At 39.5% G+C, this 19,942-nt stretch overlaps 1 protein-coding gene across 5 annotated transcripts in view; it reads left to right on the top strand.

Annotated features, from left to right (window-relative positions):
- WNK1 (WNK lysine deficient protein kinase 1) overlaps window positions 1–19,942 on the top strand; it is a 176,084-nt gene that overhangs the window by 152,260 nt on the left and 3,882 nt on the right. For 4 of the 5 annotated variants that reach the window (XM_036907531.2, XM_036907604.2, XM_036907617.2 and 1 more), the window contains 10 exons: window positions 4–61; window positions 201–323; window positions 837–2,269; window positions 3,399–3,482; window positions 5,312–5,395; window positions 5,999–6,059; window positions 8,839–8,912; window positions 10,133–10,776; window positions 11,451–11,653; window positions 13,988–14,182. In XM_036907531.2, the coding sequence (XP_036763426.2) occupies window positions 4–61; window positions 201–323; window positions 837–2,269; window positions 3,399–3,482; window positions 5,312–5,395; window positions 5,999–6,059; window positions 8,839–8,912; window positions 10,133–10,776; window positions 11,451–11,653; window positions 13,988–14,182 (2,959 nt within the window). Of the gene's footprint in view, window positions 1–3; window positions 62–200; window positions 324–836; window positions 2,270–3,398; window positions 3,483–5,311; window positions 5,396–5,998; window positions 6,060–8,838; window positions 8,913–10,132; window positions 10,777–11,450; window positions 11,654–13,987; window positions 14,183–15,101; window positions 15,174–19,942 lie in introns of all 5 variants that reach the window. The other variant, XM_057491351.1, reaches the window with a different exon arrangement.

The raw sequence follows: 19,942 nt of genomic DNA, 5'->3' as shown, positions 1-19,942 counted from the left end.
TAGAAATTGGAAGGAGAGTTCAAACAACCAATTCCTGCATCTTCCATGCCCCAGCAAATAGGTGAATTTCTTTTCTTTCCATGTTTGCTTTTAACTCTGACCTAAGAAGTTGTGTGCTACTAATGAACTCTTAAAGCTTCATTTTGGTGACTGTATACATACTAGTAATGTGATTAAGTGGATTGTTTCTTTTTACCCAGGTGTTCCTACCAGTTCTTTAACTCAAGTTGTTCATTCTGCTGGAAGACGGTTTATAGTGAGTCCTGTGCCAGAAAGTCGATTACAAGAATCAAAAATTTTTACCAGTGAAATATCTGACACAGGTAAAGAAAGAATTGTTTCTGCCACACACTTAGATAAATCCTACAGCATCTCTGCTATGTTGGAAGTGTGGTCATCAAGCTGTATTTCAGTGATTACACAGACAATAAAGAAGAGTAAAAATTCGAATTATAACCAACAGATAAACGTTTATCTGTATGGAGGAGGGAAATAGATGATGACTAGAGAGGATTAAAGAGAACAAAAAAGGACAGCCATATTAGATAACAGCCGCATAAATACAGTAGATGTGTTTGTTTCTCTATTTAGGACTATTGTACATACTTTAAGGTTACTCTGTGTTTCTTCAGAAGTAGATACTCATACAAGCTAACTTATGTTGATCACACAACTATTTTATTTTGCTGTTTTAGAGCCTGTTTTTTCTTGGGGAGAGGATTTAAACCCTGTTGGTATATGGTACTATTGGTAATCCAAAAGCAGATTATTAAGACAATCTTTTGAATCCACCCTCTTAAAACAGACTGATTCTGATTTTATATTTTCCTTTGCAGTCGCTGCTTCTACGTCTCATGGCACTGGAGTGAACTTGTCTCACTCTGCTTCATCCCTTAGTCTGCAGCAGGCCTTTTCTGCCCTTAGACATGCCCAAATGACAGAAGGACCCAGTACAGCACCTCCCAACTTCAGTCATATAGGACCAACATTTCCAGTAGTACCTTCTTCCATGAGTAGCATTTCTGGAGTGCCAGCCACAGCAGCAGCCACGCCTGCTGTATCAGGCCCTGCACCTAGCTGCCCTCTTACTGACACTTCCACCCCAGTAATTCAGTCTGAGATTACAGTGCCTGCTGAGAAAGGGGTTGCTGGAGTTGCCACCTGCACAGGTGTAATAACCTCAAGTGGTCTTCCTGTACCATCTGTGTCTGAATCACCAGGACTTACCAGTGAGGTGTCAGGCACCACAGCAGCTACCATTGTCTCAATATCAACAACAAGCCAGCCAGCTCAGGCTCCTGCGCCTGGGAGCATTGTTTCTAGTACAGGCACTTTGACCTCAATACCAGTTTCAACAACTCCAGCCTCTACAGGGGGTGTTGGTGCTGCCCCAGGTGCTAAGCCTCCACCTGTATTACCTCAGCAGGCAGCAAGCAGTACTTCTGGGATAGCCATGGTGTCTTCGGCATCTGCCACCCCCGCCTTCCCAAGCATAGCTTCACAGCCAGCTGTTCAGCTTAGCAGCAGCTCCGCTACCCCCACCCCAGCTGAAACAGTGGTGGTTAGTGCACACTCGCTGGATAACACATCCCATAGCAGTGCAGCTGGGTTGGCTTTGTCCCTCTCTGCATCATCTTCCTCTTCCTCCCCTGGAGCAGGAGTATGTAGTTCTGTTTCTGGGCCTGTTGGGGTCCATCCTTTGGTCATTCCATCAGCTGTAGCTTCTATTCCTGTCCTTCCCCAAGCAGCAGGACCTACTCCTACGCCCTTATTACCCCAGGTACCCAGTATCCCACCAGTGGTACAACCTGTTACCAGTGTGCCTGCTGTACAGCAGACACTAATTCATAGTCAGCCTCAGCCAGCCTTGCTTCCCAACCAGCCCCATACTCACTGTCCTGAAATAGATGCTGATATACAGCCCAAAGCTCCTGGCATTGATGACATAAAGACTCTAGAGGAGAAACTGCGGTCTCTCTTCAGTGAACATGGCTCATCTGGAGCTCCACATGCCTCTGTCTCACTGGAGACATCAATGGCAGTAGAGACCGCCGTCCCACCTGGTGTGCCAACCACTGCTGTTGCACCAGGCAAGCTGGTGACTTCCACAGCAAGCACTTGCTCACCACCAGCCAGTCTGCCATTAGGAACAACTGGCTCATCGGTTACACCAGTGCTCACAGCTGGACAAGTTTCTACCCCGGTCAGCACTGTACCAGGAGGGAAAGCAGGAGGGGCTCCATTAAAGCCACCTTTGACCAAGGCTCCAGTAAGCTTTTTGTTTAGAAATAATTTGATATATATGATCACTCTTTTTCCCTCCAATAAGTGCATTTTTTCAAGTCAGCCTTGCAAATTAGAAATGTTGTTACAGAGATGCCTGGCTTATAGTAGACATTCAGAATTTATTAAGTCAATTGATTGAAGGTGATTTTAGGATGCATGTGTACATTAAACATGAGAGACTTTTTTCTTTTGAAATATGGCAGAATTTTGGGGGTTGATTATACTGCATGCTTTTTTAAGAATGTACTATAGTCAGGTAAAATATAGGCATTTCTTCCTAATTAGTACAAACTGAAGAAATCTGTATCCCAAAAGGGAGCTAGCTACATGCTTCTGCTGGCAATTAAACATAGTAACAGGAGTTCACAGTCTTAGTTTCAGTAAGAATGAGGCACTTTTTCTGCTTTGCTTAGGTTTCACCGATGTACAATTTGGAGTTTATAAAAAATTGGAAATTGATGAATTTGATACAGTGGAGGAGAAAAGACTCTAATCCTAGGAATAAATTAATTAGAATATGTTTTCTAATTCAGCTGTGATGGATTTCCTCTTATTCTACCATCTTCACCCTCTCTGATCTTCTCCAAATAACAAGGCTGTATTTTTTCTACTGTATTGTTTGCTTCACTCATCTTTCTGCATTGCCATTGATGTGGGATTCTTTTTAGTAGGATAATAGGCTGCACTCAGACAAAACACATGTTGCTTCACAGTGTTAGATTTCTGATGCTATTTGATATCACACTTACCCCTTGGTTATTTCTGGACTCTTTTGTTTTCCTAGAAAAGTCTTGTTTTAGGAAAAGCCTAATAATACTATACCAAATAAGTGGCTTAAGAATGTCTGTGTCTCTCCTGTCCATACAGCCTTTGTTCTGTTTTCCCAAGGGAAACCTTTTCCTGAATTTTACTATATATTTTATTTGTATGTTGTAGTAACCCCTATAATAGTATGATGGTTAAATGCCCTTTATTTAAGGTAGATGCCAGAGTATAACCCAGGTGTCAAGTGTGCCTTTTTCTTATGCTGCTGCATTCAAATTAGTTGATTGCTCTTTCCAGTCTGTACTCTGAGTGTCTCATGGACTTGAATTTCCCTTCACTGTCTATAGGTCCTACCAGTGGGTACTGAACTTCCAGCTGGTACTCCACCCAGTGAGCAGCTGCCACCTTTTCCAGGACCTTCACTAACTCAGGTGCCCCAAGATTTGGCAAATTTCTTCTTGTGCCCCTACTTTCTTTCACAGAGCTTACTTAAATTCTCCATTGCATGATCTTGGCTTCTGGCTCCTATTTGGTGTTGGCTTAGAACAGCTTTCTTTTGAAACATTGTAGCTGGTGACCCAGACCCCATTTAAAGTAAGAAGCTTCATGATTCTTTTGTTCATAACATTGCTTCAAGTCATCTAGAAAACTTTTGGTATTAATATCTTTTCATATCCATGAAGGAAGAAAATAGCAAAGTTGACATTTTGCCAGACAAATATAACTCTAATTCACACTTTTGTAAATAGTGACACTGTATCTTAAGTACGAGATTAGTTTCTAGACTACTGTGGAAGTAAACTATTTACATAGTCAAAGTTAATTTTGAAAATTCCTTAGGAAAGGGTACCACACTATAATTGATAATGCCCCTATTCTGAGTTCAGTGCTGCCAGTTTTTTCTTGAAAGTTTGACATTTCTTTCAGGGACCACCTGATAAAATACGGCTTATATACGGTTGGGTGTAAGGGTTACTCTTCATGAAACGTATGTACTGTATCTTTAAGTTTAAAAACCCACACCGTTCAGCTAACCTGTGCTCATGGAAGAACTGAGACCAGTGGCATGAAGAAGAGATTCCCATTTCACACTCAGTTCTGCTCATTGGGTATAGTGGTGGTCAGAATTGCCTGTAATATTTGAATTATTTCCCTTTCCCATGGTACTACACCATCCAACACATTTAATTGAATTCCCGTAAGGGAAGTACTCATTATGAATCCATTGTATAACCAGTTTCTGCCATGGGACAAAGTAATAAATATTGAAACTAAATTAGGAACTCATTTCCGAATTGTATAAAAGAAAAACATGGTAAATTGTTAACTTGAGAAGTCTGAATTTATCCCTACATCTTTAATCCCAGATGTACAGTAGAACATAATTTGAGGAACTTGCCATAATAACATAACTCAGAGAACCCACTTAATCAACTACTAAATTTTGAGAAAATTGCATTGTAAAAGTATGCAAAATGAGGAGTTTTAAACCAGTTTTCTCATTAAAAGCATGTATTCAGATTCCTAAGAGGATTTAAAGAGTGATGAGAAACAGCAAATAAGACATGGAGGAGTGAGGGTAAATTTTATTTGTACCCTCAAATATAGTGCCTGCATATGGAGGAAGAAGCATAAATGAAGGCTGTAGAATAGTTTGATAGAAGCCAAGATAGATGTAGGACGAGAGACTGTGGCAGAGGTAAAAGTCATGGCCTTGGAATGGATGGTAGTAGGCCTGATTAAGAGCATGGAGGGTCCAGACCTCCCGTTCCTTCGTGCTGCCATTTATAGGGTATAAGAAGTATATAGATTGTTAAGACCTGAAGGAAAGAATAGTATCCCTTGATAGTGACAGAATATGTTAATGCCATCTTTTATTCATAAGGTCTCAAAGATTTATCAAACTGAAAAAGAAAATAGGGAACATGCGATACAATTAATCTGCCAAAAGATCTTGAAGCATTTTTCAAAATATATTTTTAAAGAGAAGATAAATAGATAAGAAGATAAAGAAGATTCAAAACTATAAAAACATAAATTAACTGAGTTTAAGAGATTGACAAAATTTTGAGACTGGTAAATCATTCAAGCAATGTAAGTCAAACTTAGTATACCGAGTTTTATATTCATTGAAAAGACAGGTGTTATATTGTATGAATCTAAAGCATAAACCAGTATGCCTTATATAAATTTGCTATCTGTAGTGTCTCTGAATATGTATGCCAAGGACCTATACTTAACTGTGGTTGTTTTTATTCAGTCCCAGCAACCTCTGGAAGATCTTGATGCTCAGTTGAGAAGAACACTTAGTCCAGAGACTGTTGCAGTGACATCTGCAGTTGGTGTAAGTTTTGAAAATCTTGAACTCTAATACATTATAATTCTGGAACTTAACCTAGGTCATTACTAATACCTTTATCACCTATTCAGAGTCTGTTTGTTCCAGCCAACAGAAATAAGACAGATTGATGAAAAATTAACACTCATCCAGCAGTGTAACTATGGGAAAAAATCTGGTTTGAAAGATAGTCTTCTTGCCTCTGGTTAGAAGTGTACATAGGCCGATCCTATCGATTTTGTGTTCATGCTTTGGGGGAGGCTGTACTTCAGAATTTGCCTTCTCCTTTCAGGCTTGTGACACAATAATGTTCTGATTAAAACTACTCTGTGAATATCCTAGTTACACTCTTAAGTACCCCATGAAATTAACAAAGCAACATAGAAGAAGTAAGACACAAAATTTCTTAAAAATCTGTCTTTCTTTACATCAGACTTACTCTTAGGCTATTTTTTAAAAAAAACAAACAGAAAATTCCCTTGGATGTAAGTGTGTCTTTACATACACTATCTTTCTGCCCCTTTTAAAGACCAGAGGAAAGGTAGCAGGACAAACATTTAAGAATGACTGGAGCTAGAGATCTGTGGTGTCTGATTATGTGTTTTGCAGCCTGTGCCCACGGCAGCTCCAGCAACAGTTACAGAAGCAGGAGCACAGCCTCAGAAGGATGGTGAGAAGCATCTTCTTCCTCTCCTATTCCCTCTTGCAGTCCTCGCTGCCATTGATCAGAGACGTTACAGTTTCAAAGATACATTCTTGAGAACATAGATGTATATGAGACTCTTTTAAAGAACATTTTTATGTATTTCATGACTAAGGAGTGTTGATAATAATGTATAGAGCATGTAATAATATGGAAATTAATGACTCTTTTGTGTATCTTTTTTTAAGGGGGCACATAAGGGGTAATAAATTTCTTAGCATAAGACCTTATGTTATTAGGTAGGACACATCCTTGCTAAGAGTTAAGGAAATTCAGTCATATTTATAAAAGTTAGTTTGCTGGTAACCTCTTGGCTTTTGTGACACTGAGTATTTAGAGAGAGAGACAGGCTTCAAATAACATGGATGATAGAAATACAAATGTAAGATTTTGATTAATCAGTTTAAACATTTTTATTTCTGAAATCTTTAGAATTGGTCTGTTCATAAGTATGATGTCTTTATAAGGTCATATTTCCAACTTAATTTTATAAAACATATCAAAACCAAGAACTTAAATATTTTATTAGAATTTTTATCACCTGTGCATAGTCATAAGTTCCTATCAGCTACTGCTGTTCTGAAGTTTTATTGTGAATCTCTTTTCACCACATCAACAGTCCCACAGAACCTAGTAAATTTGAAATTTCTACTTTTTGTTACCTTTCCCTTCAGAATAATTTATATTTAAAAGTGACAAATAATTAAATGTTAGCTGTATTTATTCAATGTGATTTTGTTTCCTTAGCACATGTTTAATACTAATTTTCCCTTTTTATAATATCCATTCTCCTCAGCACCACTTGGCAAAAATGTATTCTTTGTATAACTATTAATGATTACCTGAATGCTCTTACTTCTTTCTGTCTTTCTTAAATGCCAACTTTTACTTAAAACTTATTTAAATTATTTCTAAACCAATTACATTCTGAAATGGCTCCCTCATTTTAAGAGAAGTGACTTGAAAATCAATGAAACAGACTAGAAAGTCTAGAAATGGACAAACCAAAAGAGAATGTAGAATGTGAAAAAGGTCGTCTTTCAAATCAGAAAAGGATGGAGATACTGCAATAAATGGTTTGGGACAAATGGACAGTTATCTGGAAAAAAGCACAGATCGCTAACCTAGACCAAAATAAATTCCAAATGGATCAAAGATGAAAAATGATATCATAAAATAGTACTGAAGAAAACATAACAGAAAAAAAGTTGTAACTGTCTAGGGTCAACAAACTTTTTCTGTCAAAGCCCAGACAGTAAATATTTTAGGCTTTGCTGGCCATGCAGTCTCTGTCACAGTTACTCCAATCTCCTATAGCCCCAAAGCAGCAGTAGACAATACATAAATGAATGAGTTCGGCTGTGTTCCAGTAAACTTATTTACAAAAACAAGCAGTAGTTTGAATTTGGTCCATGATTGTGGTTTGTTGATCCTGATACAGAGAAAAGTGTTTTTATATTTAATACCAAACCCAGACACAGTAATAGATTTAAGTTACTCTGCATGGGAAAAAAAAAAATGCCATTAGGTCCAAAGATAAATGAAAAGCTAGGAAATATGTATGTATGTATGTGTGCATTCATATCATAAAAAGGACTAGTTTTGCTAATATAAAGAGTTCCTATAAATTCAGCATGGACCAAAAAATAAGATACAAAAAAAAGAAACATAGACATGGAAATACTTAAGTTCCTTCATGATAACAGAAATCGAAAGTAAATGACAAGTGCTAGTTAGCATTTCTCATCTCTCATTTGCAAATTCAGAAGTTTAATTAGCTACACGGGTGACTTAGTACAGCCTCTTTGGAGATCAATTTAGTAATATCTACCAAAGTTTTAAATGGAAAAGATTCATCACTTCATTCTTAGGTATTTATTCCACAGAGCTCTAAGAAAATAGTCATTACAGCACTTTTACAATACTGAAATTCTGAATAACTTAAATATCCATCAGTAGAAGCTTGGTAAAAATACATACATTTTTAAATACATATAATGCATACATACTGTACAACACTATGCAACCATTAAAAAGAATGGGACATACGGAATGACAACTAAGATAAATCATTGAGTGCTGGTATACATCTGTGTAATCTCTAGAAAGAAAATGAAGTGACTGTCACTAGAGAGGACCTAGGTGGCTTTAAAGTTGCTCAAAACTGTTCAACAATGATGCCAACGCCTCTACTGTCCTGTTTGGAGATTTGGCCTACCTGTTGCTTAAACCTGTTTGCCAGAGCTGGTTTTCATTTAAAAATGGGTCTTTAATATCTTAAATGTAACCTCATCATCCCCATAAAATATTTATATCTTTGAGTTAAAGAATAAAATTAAGTTTTTAGTGCCTGTTAACCTTAGTTTTTATAGTATCTCTTAATGTTTTAGTTAAGCTGTGAAACTGTTTTGCTTGTATATAACTTTTATTCCTTCAAGTGATGCCATGTCATCTGTACATGTATACAAGGAAATGTAGAGGGTTGATGATAAATCTTGAGCCTTTGACAAGTTTTCAAAAACAATACAGTCTTTCATACTGAAGCTAGCTAGTAAGAGAGCAAAAAGCTGTTTCCCCTTTTTGCACAAAGCCTAAGGGGAAAGGAAGGTAAGCAAATTTTTCCTTGCTTCTAACTTTACTCATCTGATAAGTAGTTTCACTTTGCTGTATTTCTGGCCAGAGGGAAAAAGAGCTAACAAAAAGAGCATATGCTAAGTTATTTTCTTCCTCTCTGTGTTTGTTTCAGTTTCTCAAGCCACAGAAGGTCCTGGCATAGCAACTAGTTCAGGGACTGGTGTTTTTAAGATGGGGCGGTTTCAGGTAAGACCCTCATTTATCCTTGCTTTGACTCCCTTTTTGGAGGGGCATACATAATATAATTGGTACCTACCTTTTAGGACAAAATTGCCTATTTGATGATGTATTTCTTTTATATAGCACTTTATAGATCTTTATCATTTTTCTTTTTAAAATAATACATGCTAATTGAAGAAAATAAAGACTGTTTAAAACAGTAGAGTAGGTAGTCCTACTTTCTACCCATCCTCCCATCACCACACACCCCAGGATTACTTTTTGGGGTATATTTTCTTCCATTCCTATTATGTGTACTTGGGTGTATCTAAAATTGACCCTGCCTTTCCTCTGAATTCTTAATTACAGCCTTTTTCCCATCTAGTAATTGGTTTACCTAACCATTATCCTGTTGTCATTAGGTTGTTTCTAATTTTTACAACATAATAAACATCTTTGTATATAAAAACATTTTCCATATTTAGGATACTTTACTTACCATTAATTTCTGAAGTGAAAATACTGAGTCAGTATCAGGTGATAAATCATTTTGTTTTCTCAGCTTGTCCAACAAGTGAATATATTCTGGCTCTTACTATATTGTGCCAAGCAAGCTTTGAAAAATCATTGTTTTTACTGCTTTCACAGCAATTTTCTGATTATTCTCATGATTATTTCTCATTATTCTTAGGATGGAGATACTGTGTGATATTTTTCTCATTTGTAGAGGTTCTAAGGGTTTGTAGCTGGGCTGAGTTTGTGTTTATAACACATGGACAGACCAGGGCCAGGATCTGGATCCTCCTTTTAGTACCATTTAGTTGTGTTAATTTTTGAAGCTTAGCTGGCGCTTAACATTTATTGGATTTAGTCTTTGTAGTTTTTATTTACAAGCAGCCTTCCAAGATTCTATGACCTGTTGTTATTTATTATATTTTCACTAAGACATAAGTCTTAGTGCATAACTTGAGACGTGAAAATTAATCACTTATTTATTTAGTGTAGTGAGTCACTCAGAATCTACATTTAATCTATACAATCCAACAGACATACATTATTGTTCTATATAATGGTATTCAATTTATTTTCAGTCAAAGAGGGAGGGACTGTGTAAACAGATAATCAGCCTACTCACTGAGTGGGAAATAAGGTAGTTTTCTCTCTCTCTCTCTTTAATGATCCATTTTTTCTAAAAATTTAATACTGGAGATTTTGTTTGAAGTCTCACTGTGGTCTCTTTCCATCAGGTTTCAGTTGCAATGGATGATGTCCAAAAAGAGAGTAAAAGTAAGTCAGAAGATATAAAGTCTGTTCATTTTGAGTCCAGCACTTCAGAGTCCCCAGTGCTGTCAAACAGTAGCCCAGAGAGTACCCTGGTAAAGTCAGAGCCCAGTGGGATGGCCCTCCATGGCGTCTCTCCAGCTAGGCCTGAGAGTGCCCACCAGACTCCTGGCTTAGAAGCTGGGTGTCCCACCAAGGTCGGACGTTTTCATGTGACAACTACAGCAAACAAAGTAGGTCGTTTCTCCGTGTCAAGAACTGAAGACAAGATCAAGGCGAAGACAGAGGGGCCCGTGGCATCTCCTCCTTTTGTGGACTTGGAGCAAGCTGTTTCTCCTGTAATACCAAAGAAAGAAAAGCCTGAACTGTCAGAGCCTTCACCTCTGAACGGGCCATCTTCTGACCTGGAGGCTGCCTTCTTAAGTAGGGATGTGGATGAAGGTTCAGGTAGCCCACACTCCCCCCATCAGCTGAGCTCAAAGAGCCTTCCTATCCAGAACCTAAGTCATAGCCTTAGTAATTCATTCAACTCCTCTTACATGAGTAGTGACAACGAGTCAGATATTGAAGATGAAGACCTAAAGCTAGAGCTGCGACGACTACGGGAAAAGTAAGTATGTTTTCTTCTGTGAAAGAAGGTGGCAGAATTGTATTGAGACCCAGCTCCTGGTGCCTAAATTAGTATTCTTTTCAGTGCAATGTTTACATCTCATTTCTTTTAAAGAGAGGATGATATGCAAAAACTAGTTAAATTCTCATTAGATTTCTGGTATTCATAAGGACCCATAACATTTCTAGTTATAGAATTTCTTCGGCACCTTTGTATTATTGTTACCATATTATTGTTTTTAGTAATAGCACTTTTTACCATTGTTAACCTAATCTTAGCTGCTTACTAATCTACCTAATGAATCCAGTCATGGCACTGGGATGTAGATTATGTTGGCAGGTTTTGTCAGTCATACTCTACAAATTAGATCAGAGGAGCAAATTCAGTATTCTACATGTAACCTCAAAAGTCAGGAAATCTTTTTTTCTTAACACATCATCAGCCATTTGTTGTTAGCTAGGAGCTTGTTGGAATTTGGCTTGGATAATGGTGGCCAGCAAGATGAGATGACAAACTAAAATCTCAGGGTAGTATAAGTTACATTAAGTACATTTGTGAAAAAGATTCATGAGTAAGTAACTACCTGAATGGAGGTTAAAGAATATTGTTGTTAATTCTTGTTTAAACAAAAGTAGTTACAATATTTTTAAATTATGTTTGGTTATCCTTCATAGACATCTTAAAGAGATTCAAGACCTGCAGAGTCGCCAGAAGCACGAAATTGAATCTTTGTACACCAAGCTGGGCAAGGTGCCCCCTGCTGTCATTATCCCCCCAGCCGCCCCTCTTTCAGGGAGGAGAAGGCGGCCCACTAAAAGCAAAGGCAGCAAATCCAGCCGCAGCAGTTCCTTAGGGAATAAAAGCCCTCAGCTTTCAGGTAAAATGCCCTGGACCAGGTCATCATGGCTGTCCCTGTTTTTTTTCCGTCTCCAACTGTATATGTAACCTATTGAAAACTTAATTTTTGTTAAATTTCAAAGGGGTTGGCTTTCCTACTCTCGCTTCCTTGACTACTCCCCATATTTATAGTACCTCTCTTTGAGTTTGTGGGAATAGACTCAGTGAGTACAATGGCTTATCCCATTGTAATCCATATTACTCTCTACTGGTAGTCTTCATTTTTATAGTTCTTAAGGATAAACATTTAGCTCTGCCTGGTAATTCATATAACTCACATTTCACTAACCTTTTGGGCAGTTGGAAGAAAATACATTGTTTTTTCTTTAGTAAAGTTCATATAGGTTCTTCCTTTTTTTTTTTTTTTTTGAGAGGGCATCTCTCATATTTATTGATCAAATGGTTGTTAACAACAATAAAATTCTGTATAGGGGACTCAATGCACAATCGTTAATCAACCCCAAGCCTAATTCTCAACAGTCTCCAATCTTCTGAAGCATAACGAACAAGTTCTTACATGGTGAACAGTGCAAGGGCAGTCATATCACAGAAACTTTCGGTTTTGATCACGCATCATGAACTATAAACAAGTCAGATATGATTATTCATTTGATTTTTATACTTGATTTATATGTGAATCCCACATTTCTCCCTTGTTTTTTTTTTTATAATAAAATGCTGAAGTGGTAGGTAGATGCAAGATAAAGGTAGAAAACATAGTTTAGTGTTGTAAGAGAGCAAATGTAGATGATCAGGTGTGTGCCTGTAGACTATGTGTTAATCCAAGCTAGACAAGGGCAACAAAACATCCACGGATGCAGAAGATTTCTCTCAAAATAGGGGGGGTGAGGTTCTAAGCCTCACCTCTCTTGATCCCCAATTTCTCACCTGATGGCCCCCCTGCAACTGTGCCTGTCTTAGGTTGTTCCTCCCTTGAGGAATCTTACCCGTCTCTGGCTAACAAGTCATCTTCCGGGGCCATACAGGGAAATGTAAAGTTGGTAAGTGAGAGAGAAGCACTATTCTTTGAAAAGGTTAAGTTTTTACTTCTTTGCATATTAATGCCCTGTGGCTTCTATGCCCAGCATTTGTCTTGAGGTGTCTTTACCACTTGGAAGAATTATGTTACTCAGTAATTTTCTGTATGAGGCACGAATTCTACTAAAGGGCTGTAATTAGGAAGGAAGAAGAAAAGCTATAGAAGTAGCAGACGGAAGAAAACATGGGAAGATTGATTATTTCTTTGACATAACTTCTTGTAGAGTAACATAAGCATGTATAGGTTTTAACAAACTACTAATTAAATTGCATACACACATTAACAGAATAGGAATACAGATACATAACAAAAGCAGACCTACAATTACCAGCCATATCCAGTGAAGTAGGTTCTTCCTTTTAATGAATGAATTGGTCAAAATTGAAACTGGGATGAATATAAATTTCATACAGATATTTGGGTATATCTTAAGGAGTAATTTCCTTGATTAAAGTTTTATTTCATTTATCTATATTGGAATAAAAAACTTGCTAGTTGTTGTAACCAAAGAAATAGAAAATCTAAGTCTATACTTCATATTTGCTCTTCAGGTCTAATAGAAATATAGTGGAGATCAGTTGCAGACTTCTTGGCAGCTTTCTGTTATCTGGAAGCTTTCAGAAACGCAGACCTTTTCTCTAGCACATTAAAACCAATTCATTAGTAGAGATGTGATTAAAAAGGATATCAGCTCATTCAGAGTGTTGATCCCAATTTTGACTTACTTTTTTGAGTCGACTTCTGTTTCACTAGTTACTAGGGAACGGAGCCGTTGGCCAGTTTTAAGACACTTGGCTAGCAATGAGAACTACCTACAAACAGTAATTTTAAATGCACATTACTCTGTAGTCATCTACATCCTTTTGACACCTCTTTTGTATTTGATCTGATACATGCTTACAAGACACAGAGAATGCATACCAAGCCAACTTGTATTGTGATCCAACTCATTGTTTTAAAACAGAGTAAAAAGCACTCATAAACTTGTCAAATGAAATTCCTTGTATCTACTACATGTTCTAGTTTTCTTATGCAGCTCAGACTTTAGAACCCTCTAGGTTATCTAAACCTGAAACTCCTTTAGGGTAGTTTCCTATAGCCCTATTGTCTGTTGATTCTCATTCATTCCTCACTTCCCCTCCTGTTAGTGAGGATTATACCTTTCGGCCCATTAATAATAACCCAGTGGGACAAACCAGAGGAATAAGAACAGTGCCTGTTAAGTACATTGGGGAAACTGTACATGTTGCCACATACCACTTTATCTTTTGGCAGGTAATCTGTCTGGACAGAGTTCAGCTTCAGTCTTGCATCCCCAGCAGACCCTTCACCCTCCTGGCAGCATCCCAGAGACTGGGCAGAGTCAGTTGTTACAGCCCCTTAAGCCATCTCCCTCCAGTGACAACCTCTATTCAGCCTTTACCAGTGATGGTGCCATGTCAGTACCAAGCCTTTCTGCTCCAGGTCAAGGTAAGAAATCAAAGCAATCATCATCTTCCAAAAATATTAAGATGGAGACTTTGCCATGTCTGTAACAAAAACCTGATGGTTATCTTCTTGCTAAGGTAGCTTGGAAGATCAGCCAACCAGAAAACAGCCTGTATATTGCCCACTTACGGATGTTTTGGGTAGAAAGGGGAAGGTGGGTGATGATTAGATTAGGCAGGGTCATTACTCCCATCAGGTGGAATAGCTTTTTTCAAGGGATTAGTGCAAAAAGTTATACCTGCGCCTATATAAGGATATAACCAGGTTGATGACTTGTTTGGAATTTGGAACTAAGGCTTTAATACTAGACTGAGATTTCCTGGACCAAATTCTAAGGTGTTGCAGCAGTTTCCGAAGGCTCACTGCATTTACTTAGCCAGTGTGAACTTTTTAGTTTAGAAGTATGGGAATAGCTTGCTAAGGTAAATAGCCCCACACTTCAGTTTTTTATCCATAATCTACTGTCCAAATGCAGTTTTGTTTACTAATGATCATTCAAAACATTCCTGTACAAGAAAGAACTTCTAGTAACATTAGAACAGCAATTGAAAGGACGTGGGTGGGAAAAAATGAGAGGAAGTCCAGATGAGTAGCTCTGGTGCTTTTGGCAAAATGTCAAAGAAACTGAAGATTAGACTGTCTCTTCCCAAGATGAATGCCTGTGCGTGGTAAGCGCACAGACTTGCTAGTATTATTCCCCCTGGAAGAGCTTCAGCGTTTTGCAGATGGAGGAACTTGAGGCCTAGTATTTCCCATCCTGCATATCTGACCTGCCCTAGAAGCTTGTTCTTCTATGTGCCATCTTAGTGCATTTCACCATTCCAGCCTCGAGTTTCTAACATCTTGTAGTTGTGTTCTGTCTCTTCTCTCTCTGTTCTTCCCTGTTTTCCCCCTCTCACAGGCTGTGCGAAGTTTAACTGTGCATCTGAGCAGGTGACATTCAAACCTGGTGGCAGGAGGACCCGATTTCTGAGTACGCCCTGCTTGGCTCTTTGTGTGTAACACCTTTACTCCTTCCTTGTCCTTGTTTTTCTGCTGCTTGGATCTGTTGTTTCATGCAGTCCATTTTCATTTGTCTCTTATCATCTACTCAGTGGCTTTGCTCAACTACTATTACCCTCAGAAGTTTGGGTCTCTGTTAATTGTGATGATGTAGAAATAATAGGTGTCTATACACTTCAAAATAACTTCCTGGTAGAATTGCTTCTTCATTGATCTGGGACAGAGGGTAGATAAAATGTCAAGACAGTATAGACTGCTGGGTCATATTTAGACTAGCAGAAGTTGAACGCCACAGTCCTTTCAGGACAATCCCTTGCTCTGGCACTAGAAGTAACAAAACATCTTGACCATTGATGCACTTAATCCTAGCAGTAAGTAAAAGTTACACCCTATTTCTCTCTTCTTCTCCAGAGTAGGTTGTAATCTTTTTTAATTCTCAATAAAGCCTAACCATCTATCATTTGAAAAGATGTTAGAATCTCTTCATTATATCCTTTCACCACCACTACCCCCCTCATAAAATTAGTAGTTCAAAAGGGGTTTCACTGCAGTTATTCTGATAAAGTATTAATTTTATTAAAGACCGAAGCCCAGTACCTCAAGTGAAAATGGTCTTTTTGACATGATTACTGGGATTTCCCAGCTTTCTTGAAACAAGACACGTTAGCAAGCCACCCAACCTCTCCAGCCCATCTTCCCCACACGTGAAGTGAAGATGATGCCTCTCTCCTAGGGCCATTGTACAAATCAAACAAGGTCATGTGCACAGAAACAGCACCTGGGAAACACACATCATTTCCCTCTGACTAGCCAGTGCCTACCTGCCACACAGTAGGTAGTCAGTAAATGTATATTGAAATGAAAAGTTTAAAAAAGTAAGTCCCGAGTAGAAAGCTTTGGTTAGAGTTTGTATAAAAATCTTCTCTCTTAAGGTCTCAAACTTCTGATGTGGTTATTGAAGTACTTTTTAAATGCATGTGCTAAGGCCATCATTGTTTCGAATGTGGTTCAGAGGTCCTTGTGCCTCATATATCACTGCTAGTCCAGGGCTGTTTTAAAAAGGTGGAGGTGGCAGGCATTACCCAGTTTGGTAGTTTTCCAGGCATGTGTGATTTTTTAAGCACTCAGATCAATGACTTTTCTGTTTAGAGTGGCTGGACCAAGCATATTGGCACCTTGACACTTAGAAAAGCATTTAATTTGTATGTCCAGCTAGAAAGATGAAAAGACATTAATAGTAGGAGACAGATGTTATGAAGTAGACTGACATGTCAGGCCTCTGTTACACAGCTTGAAATGTCTGAGAGGGAAGGAGAGCCAAGGCCTTTTTGTGAAGAATACATAATGTGACAGGTGCCACTTCCAATTAGTTAAATCAACAAATCCCCTTCACATTCTTAAAGGCAGGTAGTATTAAACTGTCGTTCAAATGAAAGTGGTTAGAAATACTAAGTTTTATTACTTCCTTTTGGGTCAACACCCTACATCTGTTGAAGGCATATACTGTACATCATATAAGCCTTGGTGAACAAATCTAGAAAGGCAGATATAAACCAAATATGCAAAGAAAACAGGTACTTATATGTGTAGGGTCTTAACTAGTTTCAGATACATTATTCTGTGCTCTCAAAATAGATAATGGTTTAGAAGCACGGCTTGGCTTTAATGCTTTATTTATGTTCAAAAGTTGCTTGTTTTCCACATAGGTTTAAGGATTTTTCCAGGGGAAAGGGGTTAGTATGTATGGCTAGGATGTGAAATATATTGGCCAATTTAAATTAACTTGAAACTGTAACAATGGTACTACCAACTTACTATGGTAGAATTGTTAATGTATTTAATTGATTGCTTTTTAACAACCCAGCAGGAGAAACAGAAAGTGGGACAGGGTCAGTGGAAAGACTGCTTGGGTATTTGAAATTCAAGCAGTGAGACCTGAGAGATTTCATCCCAGAACCTAAACACAGGGCACAGGATACTCTCAGATACAGAGATTGGATGCGGAAACTCAACTTGTGTCAGCCAGGTACCACAGTCCATCAGATAAAACAGCCAGGAAGATAGAGCCTGTAGAACTGGAGCTGTGGCAAGGGCTCCCAGGTCCTACCGTCTGTCTCCCCTCCTGCTTTCTCTTGCTGGGACTGATGTGCTGTTTGGAGATTCTAAATACTTACACTGATGTTTCTGAATCTTTAACACATTGCTCTCTCTTTGTGCTTCAGGGAAGATGGTGAAAAAAGTCTGTCCTTGCAACCAGCTCTGTAGTAATTATCTTTTCTTTCTGTTAATTTTGGCCCTTGATTGCAAAGCCTGTTTTCCATGAGTTATTTGAACCCTGAAGCCTCACAACTCCCTGATTCCCAGCTTCCATCCGTCCAGACTGTTCCCTTTTCTAATTTATTAGTTAACATGTTTGATTGCTGACCACTGGCTGTCCTTCTGGATTGGAAATCACCTCATAGTTCTCTCAGTGATGACCCCCTGTGAGCCCAGCTCTGTGGCATTTAGGGGTTGATGATGCCCAGTTAGTGTAGCGAGGTCAGAGATCTCCTTTGGAGAGTCCTTAAGTCAGCAGCTGTGTGCCGGCACTGTTCCGCCCACTGGAAAATCAGCAGTCACCAAGCAGACAAAAGTTCACGCCCTCACGTCATAGTGAGGTGTCTGGCAGCACGGTGAGGACAGAAACACTACTTTGTAGAGTTTGGCTTCTTAGACTGGTGATTTCTCATTAAAGTGCAGACAGTTCAACAGCCCAGCAGGCCACCTAGAGGGTCAACCAGAAAACTATACTTGGGATCCTGGGCAGTAAATTGTGGCTCATAGCAGGTTATTGTTCCTAGGATCTGGTGGTGTGGGGAAGTGTGTTATAGCAGCAGAAAATCAGTAAGTGGGCTTTTGGTAGTAAAGCATACACTACTTCTCAGAGCTCTTCAGAACTGGGGAAGGTATAGAGGCCAGTCAGTACATTCTCTGGAAGGTAAGCAGCGTTCTCAGAAATACTTGTATGACAAGTGTTCTTAAACACTTTCCTACTAAAATAGACTAAATGCAACCCATTATCCTAGCTTCTGTGGGCAAGTCAACTTTTCCCAGGAATTAATTACTGATCAGAGGAGGCTGAGTTTGTTTGCTTTTTAATGAGAAAGCCTGTTTTCAGAAGCCAGAAGAAGAAAGTTAACAGTATAGTTGAGTGTCCCCCCGTGGTATAAACCCCATTTTCAGAATCTAATAGTGTGTAATAAAGATGAAAATGAAAAATGAAAGTTGGTTAAAAGGGGTCCTCACAGCACCAAAGGCGATTACGTGAGACTAGGGGGGTGGGACTCCCAGCATGAGCTCCTCGTGAGCGTGAGCAAGCAGCTCCACCTGCGCTGGGCCTGGCGTTTGGCTTGTGGCCGCTCTGCTCACTGTGATTGTCTCACTCATCAGACAGGGTGACAGTCCTCGTGCATGTGACGTGTTTGCTTTCTGGATTTCATTGTCATCTCGGCTGCCACCCTCACTGCCTGTGCTCCCCCCTCCACCACCGCCTCACTCTTACTCTCCTAGGAAGGCTGTTTCCTGTGCTGCTGTCCTGGGCCCCCTGGCCTTCTTGTGCCTCAGGGGTCTCACTCACCCCTACACTGTGTGTGGGTAGCGACCCCTCGTGGCTCCCGCGGGCACTGAGAGCTTCTGCCCACACCGCAGAGTTCTGGGTTTGCCTTAGTGGTGAGAAGCATGTGGCTTTCCTCACTCTGCAGCTGTACCTCAGAGTTAGCTGTTACTGCAGACATGCTTGTGGGTGCCATTCCTTGGGAGGCAGCTGCACGCTTGATACCAGCAGCGGATCACATGGGGTATTTAAATGGCAGAGCTGCTTCAGGCATGCTGCTGTGCTCTGGGGCTGCTTTGACCTTGCAAGCAGTGGGATTTGTGCACTTGTTTAGATCCCAGCAATACTTGGATATCTGAAGGCCTAGTGGCTCACAACCTACTTTGGTAGCTTTTACTTATTCTGCAGCCAATGTGAGATCTGGTAAGAAAGTGGGGGGTGAGGGGAAAAAAACAAGACCATGACTCTTCTTTCCCTCTTCCCCACAACTTGCCGCTCGAATAATCCTCAGTGTGCCCTCCGGCCGAGCCGAAACCAGGCAGGACACAGACTCCTTCCTTCCCTCTCATCAAGCCATAGAAATAGAATTCCTTCATGATGACCTCAAAGCTTCCCGCTCCCCCTTCTTTACACCCGCCTCAGCTGGAATGTTCCTGATGCTTCCACATGAGAGTGCTTGCTCTTTGGGAAGAGGGGGGAAAGAGTAAGAATCCTTGACCCCGTTGGACCTGAAGTCATCTTCAGGAAAATCGTGTCTTCCTGGAGTTGAAGGTTCAGGCTCAACATAGAGAACCTTCCTCATGAGTAGTTTTGGTCTTTACTCAGGAAATTGAGAGAGGTTGAAGACTTAGTTCCACCTCTCCCAAAGTTTATGTTTACAAATTCATGCTTATGGGTCCAGGTGAAAAGTTTTTTGAAAAGAACATGGTCTTTCTCATAACACCTCTTTCTGTTGAAGAAGGGCTAACGACTATGGCAGTGCCACCTGCTTTGGGAACCCCATCTTTCCCTGGGCCAAGCACCTATCTTTGCATTCCTTTAGCTCAACTCAATGCTCAAGAATCCTCTTCTTTTGCCCTACATTCCACAATATTCTAGAGCAACTCACCTCATTGGCCATACCGCAGAGCCCTCAGCAGTGTGCCCTG

The sequence above is a fragment of the Manis pentadactyla genome, chromosome 14 (assembly GCF_030020395.1).
Source record: "Manis pentadactyla isolate mManPen7 chromosome 14, mManPen7.hap1, whole genome shotgun sequence".
In the NCBI taxonomy this organism is placed as follows: Eukaryota; Metazoa; Chordata; class Mammalia; order Pholidota; family Manidae; genus Manis; species Manis pentadactyla.
Note: the sequence above shows the minus strand (reverse complement) of the source record. Positions and strands in the feature narration are given on the sequence as shown.